Below are 21,823 nucleotides of genomic sequence, written 5' to 3' on the forward strand. Positions count from 1 at the left end.
CAGTCAAAGAATGACCGTTTGCAGTTCTTTATAATCCATAAAATGTTTAGAAAATCTGCTGTGCATAATAATTTGGAACAGTGCATTTTGAGTTTTTTATTTTTGAAAAATATACTGTTCTCATGGGGAGCTTTGTTCAGTAAAATTGGATTTATACTGTAATAGTTCATGACTTGAAAATTATATTGACCATCATTTGCATTGACCATTTAAGAAAATCTGAGAAAATATCACTTGCATAATAATTTGGAACATGGTGTAAAATAAACAAAAAAACTTTGGCACATTTGATATTCAACCACCAGTAAAGTTGCAAGCAAAGATTTTCCTTGTGCTTCACACATGAAGACCCGATGAAGCTTGACCGTTGTTTCGCAGATGATCAGAAAGGAGCGGAGGAGTAAAAATGGTTGCATTTTGCAGTGTTTTTTTTAAGGTACAGTCACTTTGTAGGGGCTCCCCGGGACATTATCGTCGCCCCATTTGACGATGACGGTGTAACTGCCCTTGTCCTTGACGGTGTAGGTGACGTTGTACAGCTTGTTGCCCATGTGTTTGACATAAACCTCCTCGCATGGCGCTAGGGGTCCGTGCACGCCCACCATCAACATGTTGGTACCTGGACAGAGAGGGGAAAAAATCCAGATTTAAAGCTACCAGCTTGACTGTTTTCCCAAAGCAGTCAAACTCGGGTTAAATTAAAACCTTAGAACTAGAAGTTATAGTAAGTTTTCTTATCGTTTTGGTAATTTGTTGTAAATGCTTATTAAATCAAGACAAAGTCGACGCTTCCAAAAACAAGCTCCCATTGGCAAGTGCTTCTGGTGACATCACATAAGGCAAATGGTTAATTGTGTGTTTATAATTAATTTGTTCCTCTACATCTGCAGCTTTTTAAACATATTTCACCTTTAATAGATGCAACAAAACACTTTGAGCTAAATGTGAAAACTCTTCATGGATTTCAGAAAAATTCAGTTTTAGAAACACTTGAGTCAAATTCTGACTCAGAAATGCAAAGTTAAAGTTTGTGCTACTCAAGTATACCTAAAATCGCAAATCTAGGTTGAAATCTGTCAAAAGTCTCTATAATGTTTACAGATTAGCTCAATTCTCGCGCCTCTTGTGATGTCATCAAACCAAATGCATACAAAGCAGATTTTTTTTATTTTTTTTTTCAGTTTTCTTTGCAAAACTGAATTTTGTAAAACCCTGCAGAGGAAGTCAAAACGTTACTACTCATGTACTGATGTGTTTTTACTCTGACTGTATGTTAGCGAGAGAATAACACTCATGGATGGCATCATTAATGATCACGGTGACCGTCGGTCGCAAATGCATCCAAGCAGATGGAAATTCTTCACGCTTGGCATGTGTGGACAATTTTCCAACACTTCCTAAATTTATCCTCTCCTCACCTGCTTTGCTGCAGTCAACAGTGAAGTTATTTTTCTGCCCGACCAAAGCCTTGGACAGCCCCGCTCCACGACAAACCACCTTGCTGGCGTCGCACGTCAGTTTGGCTGAGGTGGCGGAGGAAGACGAGCTGTAGGCGCCGCCGACTTTGGAGGTCTTCGTGACAGTTTCGACCAAAACGGAGGAGGTCTCATGGAGGCTGTGTCCCCCTGACAGCCGGGCGCCTGCGGGAGAGGGAGAGAGAGAGAGGGAAAAAAAAAAGAGACCTTATCTAAAACTGTATTGGTTTGGACACGGTTACATAACCACTGGGTATTGACAGCGAAACGAGGAAAGCTCCACCTTGGAGAAGTTCTCACAAAAGTGAGAGAAAGTGGCCTGAAAAAATATTTATTATGCCTCAAGGATAAAATAAACTTTCACAACTTGAATCTTTTGTATTTTTTTAAAATCACATTTTAAAAAACTGATGGAAATAAACTGGCAGCTTTTATCAAATAGGAGCAGAAGCAGCACAGACACACATTACATAACGTTGTTTTTTTTTCCCAGAACTTCCACACTTTTTTCAGCGGAACATTTGTCTCATTATGGTGACATTTGTCATCCACAGATCAGATGGGAGAGTGACTGTCGCGCAGACCTGTGATTTTGGCTTTGAAGGGGCTGCCCACTATGTGCTGCGGTCCGCCGTATTTGATGGTGATGAGATAGTTGCCGGGCGCCATCGGCGTGTAGGTGATCCTGTAGCCTTCTGGACACTCTCGACAGTCCATCTTCACCTTGGAAGGGCCGTCGATGTTGACCGACAGAGCGCCGGAGCCGGCATTGCAGGTGTTGACCACGAACTCGGAGGGCACACCTGGAGGAACAGAGGGCAGGTCTTAATACGGCGGTGCCAAAATCGTCACGTCAAACATACATGCGGACCAAAAAAAACCTGTCTAAAATGACAAAAAAATTTGATTTTGATTTTGCTCAACAATAAACTAAGCATGCAATACTTCTAATCGAACAAGTGAACGAGTCAGTTTTTCAACTCACTGTAGGTCCAAAACTGAGAGTTTTTTGTGTTACTTAAAAGAAAGTCATCCAGTCTTCACATTCTAAAGAAAGAAAAAGTCTGCCTATCCTCAGCAATAACAGCTGAATTTCACTCTCTTTCAAAGTGCTTTCTGTACTAAGAGAGGTTTAATAAACTATATAGAAGCAAATTTGGGTTTTATAAAGTCTAAGTTGAAGTCAGTTTATAAACGTGATCCTATTTAGCATTGAATTTAAAGTGAAAGAAAAAACATATTTATTAAAAGACTTAATATTTTCCATTGTAGAAAATATTTGTCAGTAATAATTTTCTTCTCTGATTAAAGAAAAAAAAATCAATAAAATCTCTATCTGCATCAACCACCTGTTGTGGCGGGCCAAACAGAGTCAGTCAAGCACCCACTAATGGCCCCCGGGCCGCACTTTGGACACCCGTGTCTTAAATATAACTCCTCATTTCCTGAACGTAAACACCCCAACGTGTGAGCGGTGTGTGTGGGATGTACCTGTGGTTCCTCCCAGCAGCCCGGCTCCGTGGGCCGTCACCAGACCGGGATCGGCGATCAGACCCGGATCTCCCACTCGCACGTTGAAGGGACTTCCGGGAATGTGGCACCCGTTGAACTTGACGTCGATGGAGTGAACGCCATTCTCGCGTGGAATGAAACGGATTGCACTTTTGTCTAAAAAGAGAGAAGAAAAATAAAAAAGGGAAAAATCATTCCTCCTGCAATAATCTTCTCCCTCTTGGTATAAATATGATCATCTGGGTTCTCTCTCCGTACCCCCGTCCAGATCGCTGACGTAGCACTCCTCGGATGATCCGGAGGGCGTGTGAACTTTGGCATCAACCACACCTCGGGCCCCGTTGCGCTGCACCATGAAGGAGGCCTCCTGAGTTACTTTCAAGTCCTTCTCCTAGAGGGAAACCAGATGAACACAACCTAAATTTACAGCCATCATCACCGCACAAACTAATTTCAGGCTTTTAATGAGGCGTTTGAAGTTAACTCACGGTTTTCAAATCCATATATGTTCATGTATATACAAATATATGCACACCCACTAGTATTCGGATTAATATCCGTTAGCTGTGGAGAAGCCACGCGTTTTGTAGCCATCAACAAGCTTCTGGAATCATTTTTGCTGGAAATCTGCCTGCTCTTCTCATCATCAAATTGGTTTGTGTCCAGGCACGAGTCCCACTTTTAATCATAGTCCATTAATTTTCAACGGGTTTGAGCTCAGGGCTTTGAGGAGGCCGTTTAGGAAGCTCAATGTAAGCCCTCCAAAGCTATTTTTGACTTGTGTTTAGGATTTTTTTTCCTGTTAGAAACACCAAGTTGCATTCAAGTGTCAGGCACCTGACCCAAATCGTTCCCCGATCACATTATGAGAACTGCTCAGAATATGTATAATCAGGATCTACCCAGAAACCACCTTGACTCTAGGTGATCCTAAGCTCCTGGAATACCAAAGTCGCTGTCCACGCTGAAGCTGACCACTTTTTCCCCTTTCTTCTTCTACTACTTTGAATTATTTGCTGTCAAGTGTTAACGTTTTGCTTCCTTTTCAGTAATTTTCTCATCACAAAAGCTACATCTATCCTGGAAGAGAAAATCCAAAGTTAATATAAGTCGTTTTTGTCCATGATAACTGTATGTGAGGCTCTCATAGGGAGTGATTGTGCCCACACCTGGAGGGGACACAACCTGTATGACTCATCAGCTCTAAAATAGCCCAGACTGAGTTTCTGAGAGGCAGAAAAAAGTTTACAGCGAAGCATCGCCCCCTAAAGCGAAAACAACAATGGCTCCGACCGGACACACATAACTTCAGGCTTAAAACACACTTCGGAGGCACTTCAGCTGGCTTTCAGTGTCATCCAGATCCCTAAAAACATTGCTTTTAGCTATATGTTAGCATATAAAACAAACGCTCCTCTGCGATGGCTGTAAACTTGTAAAAGTATCTTTATCTGCCACTCCTTGTTTTGCTGCCGCTCCAAGAGAGACGCGTAAACTGACGGAGGGCCCACATAGCACAGCTTGTATTGCCCCACATTAGCGAGGGACAGTTAATCCAGCCCTTCATCGCCAGCCAGCGTCGCAGTATTACAGTCCTGCAGACTGCTCCAATACTGGCGTTCAATTACACTTCAAGGGCAAAGAGCTATGAGACAGAAATATCCAACACAAATCACACTCACCATCTGCTGCTCGGCTCTTATATTTTGTATATGTGTATGTTTTATGTGCTGAGAATTAATTTGATTTTATCGCCGGGGTGTGTGTGTGTGGGGGTGTGCACCCACCTGAAGGCTCGTCACAGTGAGCCTGCGGGCCTCGTCTGACAGCGTAGCGATCGGAACGATGAACGGGCTGTCAGGGATGTGCTCATTGTTGAATTTGATTGACACCTCGTAGTCACCTGGGGAAGCAGACATGTTATTTACTTTCACAATCAAGTGAACCGCAGGGAAGCGGAGGGGGAACAGCTGGAGAGCCAACTGGTGAGGAGACAAAAATAAACAGGCGGCGCATTTGGCGAGGAGCAGCCTTCCACAGGGGGGAGTCCTCACCTGGCTCCTTCACGACGTACGAGACGCCGCAGGAGCCGTCTTTCCTGTCCTCGAAGGAGATCTCCGCCTTGCTGGGGCCTTCCACGGCGATGGAGAGGCCACCGGCGCCGGCCTCGCGGGTCCAGATGCTAAATTCGGCTGGAGCGGGCGAGACAGAGGAGAAGCGAAGTCTGAAACGTCCGTCTAAATGAACGGACGTCATCGAAGCTTAATAGAATATTACTGATATACTCGTTTGTTTTGATAAGTTAATTCTAAAAGAGCAGCTTGTACAAATTCGTTTACACAAAGGATGCTGGATTTTAAGCGTGCACTGCTGCTCATTTTGATAATTACGGCTCACGGCAAATGAAAACCCAAAATTTGGTTTCTCAGAAAAATTTTATATTACATTAAACCAACAAGAAAGCCTTTTTAATACTTCACAAGCAGAAAAAGCCATATTAGGTCATTGCTTTGTTATCTGGCCGCTTATCTAGTCCTATACAGGGAAAGTTAGGTGGAAGGAAAATGTGATAAAGAATTCCCATGTTAGTAATGTAAAGGATCCTGTAGTATCAGAGAGACCATGCACTCAAAGCTTCCTTTGCATAGCATGTTTTTTTCAGAAAAAGTGAATTTGGGTTTTGTTTCTATCTTTGAGGTAGAATTAAAAGTTTGAATCGTATCACTCTTTCTGTTCAGTGACACGCAATTGACTGAGATTCTGTAAGGTTCTGACATCATTTCTGTCTTACATGGGGCTCCAGCCACGCCTCTCTCCAGGCCGGGACCTCCTGCGCGGACCTTGTGGGCCCCGCCTTCACCCATCGGCCCCACGGTGAACTGGAAGGGGCTGCCCGGCACGTGCTGGCCCCTGTACTTGACGTTCACGGTGTGGGGGCCGATCTCCTGCGGGATGAAGCGGACGCTGTACGTGCTGCTTCCTCCGTCCACGATGTCCGCGTCCACCGTCTTCCCGCTGGGGCTCGTCACCTGCGCCGTCATGGCCTGGGAGCCGCTCTCGGCTGCCGGGTCACACCCACCAGGTTAGACGCAGTTGAGATTTTCACACCAAATAGTGCGGCTCGATCAAACTCCGACTCACGCTCGGGTCTGGCGGTGATGCCGGCGAAGCTGCTGAGGCTCTCTCTGCCCAGAAAGTCTCCGAACACGTCTCTGAAGGGGCTCCCTCCTCCTCCTCCTCCTCCTACCTGGGTGCTCTCCTCCACGCGCACCTCCCTCTTGGTCTCCCCGCCGCGGGTCTTGCTGATCTCCGTGCGCTCCGTGCGAGTGTATGTGTGACTGCTCCGGGTGAACGTCCTGGTTAGCCTCTCCTGAGCGGAAACCATCTGGAACCAGTTTCCTGCAGAAAGGAAGCGGCGGTGAGCATACGGATGGAGGAGTGTGTGTGTGGGGGGGGGGGGCGTCTGTGGGGTGTGTGTGTGTGTGTGTGTGCGGCGCTGGCCTCGTTTAGTCTAAAGCGCTCCACCGCCGCTCTCCGAGTGTTTTCTGGCCGTCTGATGCGCTCACCTGGGATCTTGAGGTTGAGGCCGCAAGTGCTGCCCACTGAGGCGATGGAGGAAGCCTGTCTCTTCCTGGTAATGCTCTCCTTAATCCTCCCTTCTCCGGTCACCTTCACTGTGAAAGGACTTCCTGCAGGAAACACAGAGAAATGTTAGTTTTTTTATTCCAAGTTGTGGTGGACCTTTATTACATTGTTTATCATGATACGAATTATGGCTTATCATTGTCGTGATAAATTTTAGTTACTGATACTCAAAAAAAAAAAATTCAACAGTATAATCAGAAATGTTATTTTTGCTATTTTTTTCCACTTTTTCTTCCACAAGAGCATCAATAAATATCAGTAAATTTGAAAACGTGAATATATTCAGTTGCTGTGAGCAGTTAAGTGATATAAATCCCTCTTCCTTTCATTAACCCTTTCATGCATAGTGGTCACCACAGTGGACAGCCATCTAAAAGCCATTTGCTTGTGCTTCTTGTGGATTTTTAGGTTATAAATACACACAGACCACTGAAGTGGACACTAATGCGTCATAAAATACACTGTCAACTACTGGCCATCAGCTGCAAATGCAAGAAATTACTTTTTGTTAAATCCAATATGGCCGACAGACAAAAAAGCATGCCGACCGACCCGGTCCCTCCTCCTACTGTAGTCGACTCTTGCAGGTAAAAGAAATTACTCTGACATCAGATAACCCCTAAAGAACAATACTACTGATGTATTTTTCAAATAACAACTTTGTATTTGGAGAAAATTACAACTGATTAGCTAAAAAAAAAAAAATTTTACAAAAAATATTTTTCCCACCTTTTTTATGCCCTAAGAAAATAATAAAATTCCCGTTTGTTTCAAACGGGAATTTTTGTTTTTCAAGATCAGTGTTTATGTCTGTGGCACTATACAGGCACTGTCCTGTAAAACTGTTTATTACCTAAAATAAGTAATAATACATTGTTTTTTTTTTAAGTTTGAATATTCATTGTTATCACCATAGCACTACAAATTATTGCGATAAATTTCTAAGTCCATACCGCCCACCCCTAATTTGAAAGATCTGGTTTATTTATTTATGTATTTGTCAGATAAAAATTACTTTTTTTAGTTAGTAAATAAAAATGTCCTTTTGTGTCATATGTTAATGCTTGTATTTATCTTAAAATAAGTTTTATTTCTAATAATACAACCAACACAACAAAAACATGCTGGCTTTTTTTTCATGGTCCAAGAACTAAAGGTAAGCTAATGCTATGAATGCCAGTTTTAGCAACGTTTTTTCTATTTTCTTCTCAGTTTTAATGCAATATATAAAACATTTCCCCATAGAATGGCATTGATATTGTAAGGAATTTCCTTTTTTATGAAGTAAGATTTTGTTTGTCAACAGATTGCGATGCAAACTGGGGACTTTTCAGCACGTTTATATAATAATATATACAAAATGGATTTCCCATTGAAGAAAATGTATTAAGCTACTGGTCTAAGTAGTTAGTTTTGCTTTTTTTGTTCAATTTTCTTCTATACACACTTCTTTTCCCTTTCTTTTTTCCCCCACAATGTTATTTATTCTAACCTGGGATGTGCTTTTCAGCAAACTTGATGTTGACGATGTAACTCCCAGGTTCTGTGGGGCAGTAGGTCACCCTGCACGTCCCGTCCTCCACGTCTTCGCAGTTTATATCCACTTTGCTCGGACCCTCAATGGACAACGCCAAACCGCCGTAGCCTTGTGCACAAACCGGAACCAACGATCAGAGCCGTGTTTTGTGTCCAGACCTGTGTGGCAAACGGTCGGGACGCCGAGAGCCTACCAGCATTCCTCGTGTCCACAAAGAATTCAGCCATTTCGAAAGTGTGCGCCTCGACCAGCCCTTTCCCGAAGGCCTTCACTCGGCTGGCCTCGCCGATCTCCGACTGGCCGACCATTATTTTGAAAGGGCTGTTGGCCACGTGCATCCCATTCTTCCTCACGCTCACCTCGTGCTCGCCAACCTCCTTCGGGGTGAAAGAGATGCCTGTTGCAAAATAGTCAAGGTGAAGAAAAATTGAAATCAAGACAGAAAAATTACAAAAACGGGCATTTCCTTGCAACTGACTACAAACGTCAATGAGCATCTCTGTGTTGGGATTTTATGAGACGAACCGAGGCAAAGCTGTGTGAAATTACGAGGTGGAAAATGAAAATATTAAAGGGCTTTAGAATTTCATTAGAAATAAAAGTCTGAAAATGCCGGCGTGCCTCCGTACTCCATGAACAAGAAGATCTCTGACTTTCCATTGGGAAGCATTATGCCCACCACGCTTTACAAATGCTCTGCTCTGTTTTCGTCTTTCTGAGTTTTGCCGCCTCTGTCTCACCGAGGTGTCTGTTGGGCAGCCGTTTGAGCAGGCAGGGCTCCTCGTTGCCTGACGGCGCTCTGATGCTGGCAGTCAGGGAGCTCAGATCAGTCTCCGCGATCTTCAGGGACACGTCGGCTGCCGTGCCGACGTTGAGCTGGGATGTTCTGGTTATGGTGTCGTCCCCTGACATTCAAAGGGAAAGAAAAGATAACTTCAGATGTTTTTCTTCCCCCGGAATCTGGTTTACAGCCATTTACTTTCACATCTGCCTGCGAGACAGACGAGGCGTTTCCTCACCAGTGATCTTAGCCGTGAAGGGGCTGCCGGGAATGTGCTTGTTGTCAAACTTCACAATGATGTTGTAGTCTCCCGGAGCTGTGGGCAGGTAGGACACGGTGCAGGTGCCGTCTTTGTTGTCCTTGCAGGTGATCTCGGCTTTAGAGGGACCCTCGACCGCAAGTGACAGACCACCTGTTTGAAAAAAAGAGAACTGGTGAGAATCGTTATGCAAAAGCACAAAATCTCACTAAGAATTGTGCTCTAGTTTTGAGATATCGAAATATCCTCAAAGAATAACTTGCAAGTAACTTTCCAGCAAGATACTTTAAACAGGAGCTTGTTTCAAGTCAATAACTCCTTAATATTGAATAAAAAGTTGTAAAACTTTTATACTTCATCAATATTAAGGATTTACTAACATAAAACAAGCTCCTATTTCTTGCTGAAAATGTACTTGCAGGTTCGCTTTGTCTTTTTTCAACTGCCTCACGATATTTGCACTAAACCAAAATACTTTGTAAAATGTTGTGTTATTGCAGCATATAACCTTAAAATCATGTAAAATGTTCTAAAAAAGAGCATTTAAAATTGCTTCACTGTCACCTTCTCCTGCGTTTTTGGTTACCACGGTGAACGTGGCAGCTCTGTTGACCATGCCGTAACTTAGACCCGGACCATAGGCGGTCACCACTCCGCTGTTCACAGCATCCACATAGAACTGCAGCGGGCTTCCTGCAGAGGATCAGAGGGAGAAAAATAACTAGTCTGCTCATACAGTGGAATTGGGATACCATTAACAAATTCAAAAATCATAAAAAAAGAGCCGCTGAAAGCCGACCTGGAATGTGATTTCCGTCATATTTGATGTCCATCTCATGCAGGCCCCTCTCCGTGGGCTGGTACTTGATGGTGATTGTGCCGTCTTTGTTGTCGGTGATGTGCGGGCGGGCCGTCTTGCCAGAGGGCATCCGCACCTCACCTGCAGAGTGTTTAAATATCAGTGACCTGGGCAAAGGAGAAACGTTGCAGGTTTTTAAATACGTCAGTCTCACCTGTGATCTCTCCTTGCTGTGGCGTGAACGGCACCAGGAAGTTAACGGGACGAAAGAGAGGATCCACGGGGTCACGGGGAACCACCGGCTCGTTTGAGGCCTGGTGACACAGAACGACAAAAAAAAATAAGTTTTTAACGTTGGAACTTGTAGCGCACGCACCTGTAGCAGCTATTTGTTACTCCTGCACTCACCACCACATGAAAGGGGCTCTTTGGGATGTTCTCCCCCCCAAAGCGGATGGTGATCACATACTTCCCAGGTTCTGGGGCCGTGTAGTAAATGTCAAAGGTGCCGTCGTGATTCTCCACCACGTCCATGTCCAGCTCCATCCCCTGCGGAGTCAGCACCTTGCAGGTCACCTTGCCTTTCCCGGCTGCCTTGGCATCCACCGTGATGACCGTGTCCTCAGAGGTCTGCAGCTTCTGGAGACTCGCTGTGTGGGGGCGGACAAAGGAGGGCATTTTAAACTTTGCTTCTGAAACAAATTCATGTAATTTAGCTGAAAAGAAAAGGGTAAACTCACAAACTCCATGTCCGCCAATTGAAACTGCAAGTTAAAGGACGAAATGAATACGACACTAAACGACTGGCTTTGAAAGTATAAAACCGCGGCTTCGTTACCCGTGAGGCGGCACTTGCTGGCGTCTCCCGTGGGAAGCGACTGGATTCGATACGGAGAGTAGGGAATCTCGTCTCCTCCGTACTTGATGGTGATCGTGTAAGGACCCGTGGAGTCGGGCACGTAGGACACGGTGTAGGTCCCGTCCCTGTTGTCCTGGATGGTCGCGTTCTTCGGCTTCCCCTCTGGGTCCTGTGAACGACATGCAAAATGATGTTCGTTGGAGAAACAAGCTTGCGGCTCCGATGGTTAGCGCACACAGCAGCGGAAGCTCACCAGAATCTGCACAGTGAGCAGTCCCTCTCCAGCGTCCCGGGCATCAATCGTAAACTCAACAGGCAGGCTGGCAGACACTCCTTTGGTGTCTAGACCGGGGCCGCTGGCGCGGACCTTGCTGGCATCATGCCCAGGCTGAGACATTACCTTGAATGGGCTGTTAAAGGGGGGCAGAGAATATAGAGAGTCTGAGACAAAAAAGAAATAAGGACAGAAAAATTGCTGAAGCACACCTTTTTTATATATTTTAATGCAAGCAAGGGGAACTTTAATTAAGACGTATGTGAACATACAGCTTGGTTGTTCTTATTTATCTATATATAAACTCATTAATCTTATGCTGAACCTGTGCGGGACTTCCTGATCTGCATATTTAACAGCTACAGTGTAGGGGCCGTCCTGCGCCGGGGTGTAGTGAACTGTGTGGGTGCCATCGCCGTTATTCTTCACACCCATCGGCTCCACGGTGCCTGCAACACACAGAAATATTGCATTCTTAATTCGCTTTACCGAGCAGAGTGTGAAAGGTTAAGGGAATAATTCAGAATGTTTAAAGTGAGGTTGTGTGGAAAGGTTACGAGCAGTTATTATCTTAGTTCCAGTAGATAACTCTTTAGCATTTTTTTGTGTAGCAAAAACCTAGAGTCCCAGGCATCGAAGCTAATGGCTAGTCTGAAGTGGATTACTGTTTTAATTTGATCGGTTATTGAATTAATGAAATAATTTTCTGTTTGGTTCTTTTGCAGGCTGCACAGTGGCAATATGAAAAGTGTTCAACAAATAAAGTCTGATTTGCTTGATTCATAACATTGGAAGTACATGTAGGAAGTGGTGCACCACCAATTATCTTCCAATGTGGAACATATCTAGAGAACTTTACACAAAAAAGTCTCTGATTTTCTGACAGAAAAACAAAACCTTAAAAACAAGGACGTTCAAACGATTCACATGAATGCTAATCAGTATTTACACTGCTTTAGCTTTCTGTTAGAAAGTCATTCTGATTGAAAATTGTTTACATGTTTGTTTCTCAGAAAGTGTTTCACAGGGAAGATTATTTGTGGCGTACCCCAGTAGCTTCCTTTTCTTGAGTAAATAATCAGCAGATATAGTAAATAACTTCCTGAAGTTAATGTGACAAAAGGTTCACTACATCACAAAACTGATACTATGGTTTTGAGATAGACAATGATTTTAGACAGTCCTATTGCACCTTTGGGTTTTTTCCCCTCTTACCTAACTAAATGCTAGCTTTAGCATCCAAGACCAGCTAAACATTCTACTACACTAAATGTAGTAGAATGTAGGTTAGATATGCCTACAACCTTTTAACCTCCCTTTAAAGATTTGTATACTTGTCCTAATTTCTACCTGTGGGTCCGTAGAGTTTGACATCCAGTGGCGCCTGTCCAGCCTGGGTACAGTCTACTGTGAAAGTCTGAGGAACGTGGGCCCTCACTCCGGCGCCCAGTCCTGGACCGGAGCATTTCACCTTGGTTGGATCCACCGGGTCCTTCACGGGCACACGGAACGGACTGCCGGGGATCGGCTGGCCTCCGTAGTTGATATTTACGTCATAGTCTCCAGGAGTGAAGGGGACGTACTCAACGCTGCAGCTGCCATCTTTGTTGTCCTTGCAGGATATTTTGGCCTCTGAGGCTCCCTCGATTGTCAGGCCCAGGCCTCCTGTACCGGCACCCCTGAAGGAGAGAAGTCAACATGTTTCCTTCTTCTTTTCTCTATCACACCTCCTTATTTCCTTTCTAAAATCTAGTCCACTAAGGAAACAAAAGCTGAAACATCCATGATTGTAACTGGCTTACAAGTAAGTAACTTGTAACTAACCTGTATCTTTAATTGTAACTAACATGCAAGTCAGTTACAATAAACTTGTAACTGTTTTATGCTTGTTTCATTGAGCATAACACAAGCTCAATAAAAGATTTAGCATCCAAGACCAGATAAAATAAGAGCTTTTTTTAAAAGGAATTATTGACTTAAAACAAGCTATGTCCTGCTGAAAAGTTACTTGTAAGGTAGTTTTGTCTTATTTCAAATGCACTAAGATGTATGCTCTAAAAAATACTGTGGATTTTGTGTTTTTGTAGTGAAGATCTTAGCAAAACAGGTTTGCACCTTATGATTATACTCTTTCTAGGACTTGCATATATATATATATATATATATATATATATATATATATATATATATATATATATATATAGTTTTACAGTAATACATTATAGATCCCAGAGAAACTCCTTTCTGTTTTGTTGTGTGCTGTTTAATATAGATGAAAATATGATATTATTTCCCCTTTGTGTGATTAAACGTTACCTGGTTTCCACTGTGAAACAGTTAGGCCTGTTGGTTATTCCTCCCTCCAGACCCGGTCCAAACGCACGCACACGGGTTGGATCGCATCCTTCCACCACAAACACTCTGAAGGGACTCTTAGGAGCGGGCGCGCCATCGTACAGGACCTCAATCAAATGCATACCTGCGCGCAAAAACACAAAAGATCTTAACAACATTCTCATAACAGGCAGAAATACTCAGTTGTTGCACTCTTGCTTGTAATTATAGGCCAGCGAAAACTCCCTTTTAGGGAGATAAACATCTGTTTATTTATAAAAGACGCTATCGAGAGTGCAGACGCTCGGGTGAACATACAAGGCGTTACATCTGTTCCCTATTCATTATTCTGTTACAACATTTTTCTGACAGAGTGCTCTCAGTAGGCCTGTAAGGCAGATTCCCAGCCACACGGCTACAGTATTAGAAGATGTCTGGTGAAACGAGAAGTGCTCTGTGATCTCTTAGCTTTGTGTTATAGGTCTCTATTAATATCCCCCTCTGTCATTCCCTGTGTGCAGGCAGCCTGCAGCACACATACCTGCCTGGTTAAGAGCTTCTGTTCCACAGCACACTATTTATAAAGCAGAGCCTGTCTACCTGATCTCTGTCCCTCACATCATTGCTTGACTGCATCATTCTGTATTTATACCCCATACCTCGCCTGCTCCGTCTTTATTCCCCGAACGGCACCTAAATCAAGAACCTGTTAGTGCTTTTTCTGTCCATCTGTGTGAGCTCTTTCCTGTCCAGGTAAAATCCTCTGCATTACACGGAATATTTAACGTGTGTTCAAGTCAACGCAGTTAAATTAAACGTATTGAAGAGTCGTGTCTTCTCTCTCTGCTCTTACCGTCCTCGAAGGCCGTGTACTCCACTCTGTAAGTGCCGTCTGCCTTGTCAGTGATGTAGGTGTCTGTGTTGGAGCCAGAAGGGTTGACAACGCGAACCTTCACGCGGTTGCCTCCAGCCTTGCTGAGGGAACGCGCATCCACAATGAAGTGGGTTGTGACTTCCCTGAGGACCCCTTGAAACACAAAAGCACTTCTGGTGATTTGCTGCCCTGCATCAAATGGGCTCAATAACGCCAAGTCATCACGCGCCCTTACTCTTATTGATTTAGACACAAAGCGTTGGTGAGGTGGATTTTGTCGAATAGCAAACAGAATATTACCTCTCGGCTCCACTCCAGGCCCATAAACGTGAACCCCACTGGTGTCCACAGACGGTTCTACTTGCAGCACCTTTGGGAAGTAGGGAATGGCGTGCCCACCGTACTTGATGGTGATGGTGTGCGTGCCATGGAAGGATGGGATGTACGTGACGGAGAATGTGCCCTCTGATGTTTTCTGGATGTGCACTTCGGCCTTAACGCCGGTCTCGGACACGATCTCGATGGTAAGCTCCGCGTCGCCCGCTCTGGTGCAGTCCACGGTGAAGGCGGCTGGTTCACCCGCCTTGGCCTTCTCCAGGCCCGGTCCGCTAGCCGTCACCTTGCTGGGATCGAAGGCCGGGCGGACCGCCGCTTTGAAAGGAGAACCGGGGATGTGCCGCTCGGCATACAGGATGTTGATGGCATACTCGCCCGCCTCGGTGGGAAGATACGCCACCGAGCATGTGCCATCGCCGTTGTCTTGGCACTCAATCTTTGCCTCGCAGGGACCCTCGACTGTCAGGCCAAGACCACCGGCACCAGCTCCTTTTGTATCGATGGTGAAGGGAGCTGGTTTACCCACAATGCCGCCCTGCAGGCCTGGACCAAAGGCTCGCACCTGTAATGTAACAGCCAAATCAGTTTGGAGTGAAATACCCTGAAAAAGTCATGTAAACTGTAAATCCATAACAATACAGCTGTTGGTTTCCACAAACCAGCTGTATTTCTACTAAGATTAAATTAATTTAACTAATAAAGTGATTTCTGAGAGCAATTCGTGGCACCACTCTTGTCCTCCAGAGCAACTTTTACATGCATTTCTGTTCCAACACAACTGAATCAAACCTTGAAGACGAGCGTTGAAGACTTCTGATTCAGGAGTGTCAAAGTACAAGCAGTCAAAGACAAATAATACTGTTTTTATTATTATTTATAAAACCATGTGCCATTAATCTTCCATTTCATAGTTATTCACAAGTTTGCAAAAGTCTCTATTGTTGAAGGGTGTAGTTGTAACTTTTACCTTTGAAGGATCCGCTGGCATGACCGCTTCAACCCCAAAGGGACTCCCCAGCACAGGGTTCCCATCATAGGTGACATCAACCTTGTACTGGCCCTCCTCTGGGGGAATGTACTTCACACCGTGAGTGTTTTTGGCTTTGTCTGACTCCAGCTTGCAGGGGATTGGTCGGCCAGAGGGAGAAGTCATCTTAACTCCCACGTTGCCCTGGCCACCGGCTCCCTTCGTGTTAACAGTGAACTCCTGATCCCTCCCAACCTCCACTTCTGCAAGTGAGAGTGCAGCGAGGTTCTTAACAAGTACTCCTTATACACGGAGTGCGTGAAAATGTACAATATGGATGATACTTACTGGTATCTAACCCTTCCACTTTCACTTTTCCGATATCCAAAGCTGGTGCCACCGTGATGTGGAAGGGGCTTTTTGGAATGGGATCTCCTCCGTGAGTCACGGAAATAGCCATGTTACCCTGATTAAAAAAGAGAAGATTAAATATTTACTAATATTCTAATATGAGGCGTCGTTACGCACGATGACACTTGTCAAACCGAAGCTCTCTGTACCTGTTGAAGAGCCGTGTACTTCACAGTGTAGGAATAATCATGGTTATCGATTATCTCAAAGTCCCGAACCGCCTCCCCAGGGCCTGACGCTGCAAAATGGACCTCAGGTTTGGCCTTCCCAGCTCCCTTCGTGTAGACGGTGAAGTGGGTTGGATTGCCCACTTCCACACCTGAAAGAACAAGCATTTTCTAAGCGATGCCAGTCAAACCATCAGATATAGCCGTAAATTCCCAATCAGACTCTGAAAGATCTCACCTGTCTTGTTGAGTCCAGGACCCTCCGCTCTCACTTTGCCAGCGTCGTGGCAGGGGTCCACCTTCACTTTGAATGGACTGATAGGAATTTCCTGATAAAAGCATTAGAAACCGTCAGGATGACAGGGTTTGAACAGGTGGATGGATATAGCGGATGGCAGCTGTCTCTTGCATGTCAGCTCCAAATTCCTACCTGGTCAGCAAACAGCACCATGATGGTGTACCGGCCCGGGCCAGGAGGAGTGTATTTGACAGTGAAGGTGTCATTGTCATTCTTGATGATGTCAAAGTCGATGTCGGCCTCTGCAGGCCCGACCACCCCCGGGGCGCACTTGATTCCGATGCTGATGTCTCCTAATGGTACATATAAATAAAAATAAAAAAACAAAGTTGAGTCAAGAGAAGATGAAGTAGCCATCACCAAGCAGGGCTGGATAATGGGCTGGAATATAACGGCTGAAAAATGTATCACGATATAAAAGTTTCATATCAGTTGATATCAATAATTATTGATTAGTTTTTTGTTTTAAATATCTCCAAAACGCTGCCAATCTGTTGATGTGACCTTTCTCTTTTTTATATGGAGTTGTTGTACTAATTTTTTCCTTCCACTTCACAACGTTCTGTTTATTTACCAAAGAGGAAGCTAGTTCAGCTGGTCGTGGGAGATTGAGCAGCTAAACCTTTTCTGCTGCCTACATCCCCCACAATGCTGTTTGGTTCTGGATCGGAGTTCAATGAAATTATTCAATATTCTTTCAAAGGTATTATCTATTGATATTGATCATGTGTTTATCCCCATAGTATTGTTGTTGGTTTATTTCCCAGCCAAGAGCATTACTGATACCTTTGTATCAGTAATAGTATACTGTGCTGCATGAGACTCTCCAGTTCTCCTTTTTATAAATCACAAGCTGGAGGAAACTTTTCAGCCAGCCAACACCCAGGAGAGCCTTTCCTAACCGCTCACATCAGCTACTCGTGCACGCTCACCTTGGCCGGCCTCGCTGCAGTCCACGGTGAAGTACGTCGGCTCGTTCGCTTTGAGCCCCGTCTTCTCCACTCCGGGCCCATAGACCTTGACTTTGTCGGGATGACAGCCCTCTCCAACCAGCACCTAATGAATTCACAGTGTACTTAAAGCAGAGGCAGGCGAGCTGAAGTGCAACTTCTGCAGTCCTCTTACTTTATATTTGGTAAAGTGTCATCGCATTAGATTGATTTAATTTTACATGCCGTATCCGTGGCTGAGCATGTATCTTACCCTGAAGGGGCTGTTGGGCACGTTGACCTCCCCCCAGGTGATAATGATGGTGTGTTTAATGGGTTTGACAGGAGTGTAGGCACACACGAACGTGCTATCTCCCCTGTCTGTGATCTTGATATTGAAGGTGCAGCCTTCGGCGTCCTGGGTAGACACACAAGCCTCGCAGTCACTTCTGCTGTGTACCAGCCTTATGCAATATAAATGCCACATCCCTATGAATAAAAACAAAGGCTCTGAAAGCGTGTGTGCAACTCCATACCTGGGCATAGATCTTCAGGTGGCCCTTCCCAGCCATGCGGGCATCAATGGTGAAATCGGTGGATTTGTTTACGATGACCCCAGTTGGCTGCAAGCCTGGTCCGTAGGCTTTTACCTGCAATTTTTTGTTTTGTTTTAAATGCAACAAATAAAGGTTCTTGAAATGTGGTTTTATACTGAAAGGAACAGGAGTTACCTTTTCTGGGAAAACATCGTTAACAGCAGGAAGAATGTGAGCCATGAAGGGGCTGTCCTTGATGTCTTCGTCGTCACAGATGACGTGGACGGCGTAGTCGCCGGGCTCGGTGGGCCAGTAGCGCACGTCACAGGAGCCGTCGCCCTTGTCATCGCACTCGATTTTAGCCTGCGACGGGCCTTCGATGGAGAAGCCTGGGGAAATTTAACATTCAGAGGCCGTAAAAAGCCTGGCTAGCAAAAGTATGCACATTAAATTTCTCACATTTTGTCTCGTTTCGCCCACAAACTTTCATGTATTTTGTCTGAGCCGTGGATCTATGCAGAGATATTATTAGCTTTACAGTGATTGACTTCCTGTCAGCTTAGGAATACATCCGTGTTTTAGTGTCTTTGACGTTGTCCAAAATACTAGTCTGTATCAAACTACAAATAAATAATAAGCTTAGTAATTTTACAAAAAAGCAAAATACTTTTTACAGTTTCCAGGAACACGTGATTATAAAATATACCTAACGACTATAGAATAAATGGAAATCATAGAAAATTATTCATAACTGTTCTTCATTCAAGCCCTTTGGACTTTGGAGGTTTGGAGTTGCGTCGCACTATTTCCATTTTCAGATGCCGGACTGAACAGAGCTCTCTGATATATCCAAAGCTGCTGACGTTGATTTACAACCTAACCTCGCTTTAAACTTCTTCACTTCATCCCTGAGCTAGCTGCTGTGTTCTCTACGATGCTGTTTGTTCTCTAATGTTCCTCCAACAAACCTCTACGATCTTCTCAGAACAGCTGGATTTATACCAAGACAGAACTGCACACATGCTGAGTCTAGTTTCTAACTAAGGTGTATAATTTTCTTTACACCTCACAATCTCTGTGTGGGGTTGTGTTGTAGATACAGAAACTTTAAAAGAATGCCAGTGTGCCCGCAAGAGGCTTCAGAACAGTTTGACGAGCTGAAAGTCTTACCCAGAGTTCCAACTTCAGTGCCGATAGCTTCGACCACAAAATCAGCAGATTTTCCCACCATGCCAGTCTTCAGACCCGGGCCCCAGGCCCTCACCTTCTGAAAACCTGCTTCGTCTCCCACCTCCACTTCAAAGGGGCTGTGATGCACACAACACCGTCACTCGGCTTAAGCTTGATAATAGATGAGGACAAAGAGGCTAAAGGCGGCGCCGGGATCCTACCTGCGCGCGATTGGCTGGCCTCCCCAGGTGATGCTCACTGTGTATTTACCGGGAGTCAGTGGGTAATACTCGCACTCGTACACCCCGTTCCCGGCGTCTCGCACTTTCACTTGCTCCTCTGCTCCAGCTGAGGATGAACACAGAGGTTTAGCACAGTCTGACTCTTCACTCAGAACCGCGTGATAACCAGATGTGAGTAAAACATTCAGACATCGAGCTCAAACTACAGAAGACGTTAAGAAAGGGAAAGAGAAGAAAGCGATGGAGAGAAAAGGGAGTCTGTGTGACTCACTTGGTCCTTTGACAGAGACGTTCAGGGCACCGCTGCCAGCTCCTTTGGTGAAAACTTTGAAGTCTGCCACCTCTTTCACTCTCACGCCTTTAGGCTGGAGTCCTCTGCCAGTAGCTCTGCAAGCGTTGGGGTTTATGGCTGAAAGGAAGAAGTGCAAGAGAGAAAATTATTTTTTGGGGGGGAAACGGGGACAGCGGTTTGACAGTAATGTTAGTATCCAAGCTGAATTCACTGGAGAGTCTTTAAACGCTGATGGAAAAAATGCTGAAAACAACAATGATGCTTTTTTTTTTTTTGGAACAACGCACTAGACCAGATACACAACGCAAAGGGATAAACTAACACATTACAGTGCAGAAAGGAGCATCCGGCAACATTTCAGTCAAGTCACTTAAAACTGTTGAAGGCAGGCTTTGAAAAGGAGAGATGGCTGATGCAAACTTTAGACATGATGGGAAAACAAACATGTCAACACCACAAGCAGAGATACCGAAACGAGGAAGAACGCAGCAATTCACAGAAGTGCAAACGTAAAGACACTCTACGTCTATGGAACTATTTGTACAACACTGACGGTTTCTGAACAGGACTGAGCCACCAAGCAGCGAGAAGACGGAACAAGCGAACCAAGCAAGGCGTTGCGCTGCGGCGCCCTTAAGTTTCAGGAAAGCGCAGAGCCTGGCATAGGAAGGATGGCGCTGGGATGGTTTGACAAGCCCCTCCTATCAGATGCATACTAACTTGGACGGCCAGGTTTTGAGGGAGGGACACCCTTCGCTCCAGGAGGGGTGCGCACTGACTGAGGAGCTATCTGCAGAGGAGCTCCTGGGGGAGGAGCAACTGCCGGAGCTAGAAATGACAGACAGCGTGGGTTATGGACAGTAGAGGAAGGCTCGACTGTTTCCAGGGCAAAAACTAAATGACGGAAAATTGATCGCCCTGAGACCAGCTTGCCCACTAAGAAATCTGATTTGTCTGACAGTTAATGTACAACGCAGACGGATGGCTCACCCTCCGCGATGTTGACATTGAAAGGGCTCTTGGGGATCTCCTGGCCAGCAAACAGCACGTGGATGGCGTGAGGACCCTCCAGCACCGGGCGATAGGTACAACGGAAAACACTGTCGCCCTTATTTTCCAGGATGAGTTCCACGGTGTCCTTTTTACCCTGCGGATCAACGATGACCACGCTGATGTCACCAGTACCAGCGCCTGAGCATGACAAAGACATACAGGGTTAGCACCAAGTAAAGGAAGGGTTTTTTTTTTTATGAACAGTTTTGGTGGATAAAGTGTGTTTTAGTAAGTACCAGCTGTGTAGATGTCAAAGTAGGTTGGCTTGTTGGCCATGTTGCCTGTAGCATCCAAACCTGGGCCCCGGGCGTGCACTTTGCTTGGGTCGCCCATTGCTTTAGCCACATTGACGGAGTAGGGGCTCTTGTCGATGTCCTGACCTGCAAACAGCACCTTCACCTACAGTCGAAGAAGAAGGGAAGGGAAATGAAAGACGAGTCTGAAATCCTGTGGAATCCAAGGTCTGTTTCCCATAAAAACATGCCTCGATTTCTGGCAAGACACGACAAGATTTGGGGGTGTAAGATTATTAGACAGGTTGCCCACATCACTAAACATTTCTCCTGTATAGGATGTTAAAAATTGTTATTAAAAGAGCATAAGATCACTGTTCTAACAATGTTTTCCTGACGCACTTTCATGTTTTTACACAAATATGAGAAAAGCACATGTACGGTATACCATGACACAGAATGACATATTTCTGCCCACTTATACATTTAAATTTCAATCACATAATGTTAAAAAAAGAAAGAAAAAACATGTATTTATTTATCTTCTAAAATATCTTCTATTTTTTCATGTTTTTTTATGCTAAACACTGGCAGTTTGGCATGACAGCAATACTGTCCAATTTTCTATTTAAAAAAGGCATTGATATTGCTATTGTAATTGAAAAAACATTATTATTTGTCTGTATCTAACACTAAATATACTGATATAATAATATTATTTTTGCTCAAGTGATAATGATTATAAGATAAGTGCTATTTTAATGATAATACGGTATAATACTCATGTTATTTGTGTTCTTTCGTGGGGTTTATTGTCCTAAATAAAAGTAATGCCAAATA

General features: G+C 44.6%; 1 protein-coding gene across 2 annotated transcripts in view; it reads right to left on the bottom strand.

Moving 5' to 3' along the window:
- Positions 1-204: 204 nt before the first annotated feature.
- Positions 205-21,823, bottom strand: part of LOC102226553 (filamin-C-like) — a 29,777-nt gene continuing 8,158 nt past the window's right edge. Inside the window, exons 7-47 of one of the 2 annotated variants that reach the window (XM_023326873.1) lie at positions 20,987-21,149; positions 20,688-20,888; positions 20,418-20,525; positions 19,677-19,814; positions 19,385-19,511; positions 19,164-19,300; positions 18,189-18,382; positions 17,994-18,107; positions 17,732-17,875; positions 17,461-17,584; positions 16,661-16,821; positions 16,469-16,559; positions 16,213-16,382; positions 16,001-16,118; positions 15,653-15,915; positions 14,650-15,247; positions 14,329-14,502; positions 13,458-13,620; positions 12,492-12,820; positions 11,467-11,590; positions 11,121-11,277; positions 10,847-11,036; positions 10,749-10,772; positions 10,417-10,658; positions 10,223-10,322; positions 10,009-10,149; positions 9,774-9,902; positions 9,189-9,362; positions 8,910-9,074; positions 8,363-8,566; positions 8,125-8,277; positions 6,554-6,676; positions 6,129-6,386; positions 5,779-6,048; positions 5,042-5,179; positions 4,775-4,890; positions 3,246-3,378; positions 2,967-3,143; positions 2,060-2,278; positions 1,419-1,640; positions 205-619 (exon numbers count right to left, since the gene is read on the bottom strand). In XM_023326873.1, coding sequence (XP_023182641.1) covers positions 432-619; positions 1,419-1,640; positions 2,060-2,278; positions 2,967-3,143; positions 3,246-3,378; positions 4,775-4,890; positions 5,042-5,179; positions 5,779-6,048; positions 6,129-6,386; positions 6,554-6,676; positions 8,125-8,277; positions 8,363-8,566; positions 8,910-9,074; positions 9,189-9,362; positions 9,774-9,902; positions 10,009-10,149; positions 10,223-10,322; positions 10,417-10,658; positions 10,749-10,772; positions 10,847-11,036; positions 11,121-11,277; positions 11,467-11,590; positions 12,492-12,820; positions 13,458-13,620; positions 14,329-14,502; positions 14,650-15,247; positions 15,653-15,915; positions 16,001-16,118; positions 16,213-16,382; positions 16,469-16,559; positions 16,661-16,821; positions 17,461-17,584; positions 17,732-17,875; positions 17,994-18,107; positions 18,189-18,382; positions 19,164-19,300; positions 19,385-19,511; positions 19,677-19,814; positions 20,418-20,525; positions 20,688-20,888; positions 20,987-21,149 — 7,164 coding nt within the window. In that variant the 3' untranslated portion in view covers positions 205-431. The remainder of the gene's footprint in view (positions 620-1,418; positions 1,641-2,059; positions 2,279-2,966; positions 3,144-3,245; positions 3,379-4,774; positions 4,891-5,041; positions 5,180-5,778; positions 6,049-6,128; positions 6,387-6,553; positions 6,677-8,124; positions 8,278-8,362; positions 8,567-8,909; positions 9,075-9,188; positions 9,363-9,773; positions 9,903-10,008; positions 10,150-10,222; positions 10,323-10,416; positions 10,659-10,748; positions 10,773-10,846; positions 11,037-11,120; positions 11,278-11,466; positions 11,591-12,491; positions 12,821-13,457; positions 13,621-14,328; positions 14,503-14,649; positions 15,248-15,652; positions 15,916-16,000; positions 16,119-16,212; positions 16,383-16,468; positions 16,560-16,660; positions 16,822-17,460; positions 17,585-17,731; positions 17,876-17,993; positions 18,108-18,188; positions 18,383-19,163; positions 19,301-19,384; positions 19,512-19,676; positions 19,815-20,417; positions 20,526-20,687; positions 20,889-20,986; positions 21,150-21,823) is intronic. The other variant, XM_023326874.1, reaches the window with a different exon arrangement.

Source organism: Xiphophorus maculatus, chromosome 2 (genome assembly GCF_002775205.1).
Source record: "Xiphophorus maculatus strain JP 163 A chromosome 2, X_maculatus-5.0-male, whole genome shotgun sequence".
Taxonomy (NCBI): Eukaryota; Metazoa; Chordata; class Actinopteri; order Cyprinodontiformes; family Poeciliidae; genus Xiphophorus; species Xiphophorus maculatus.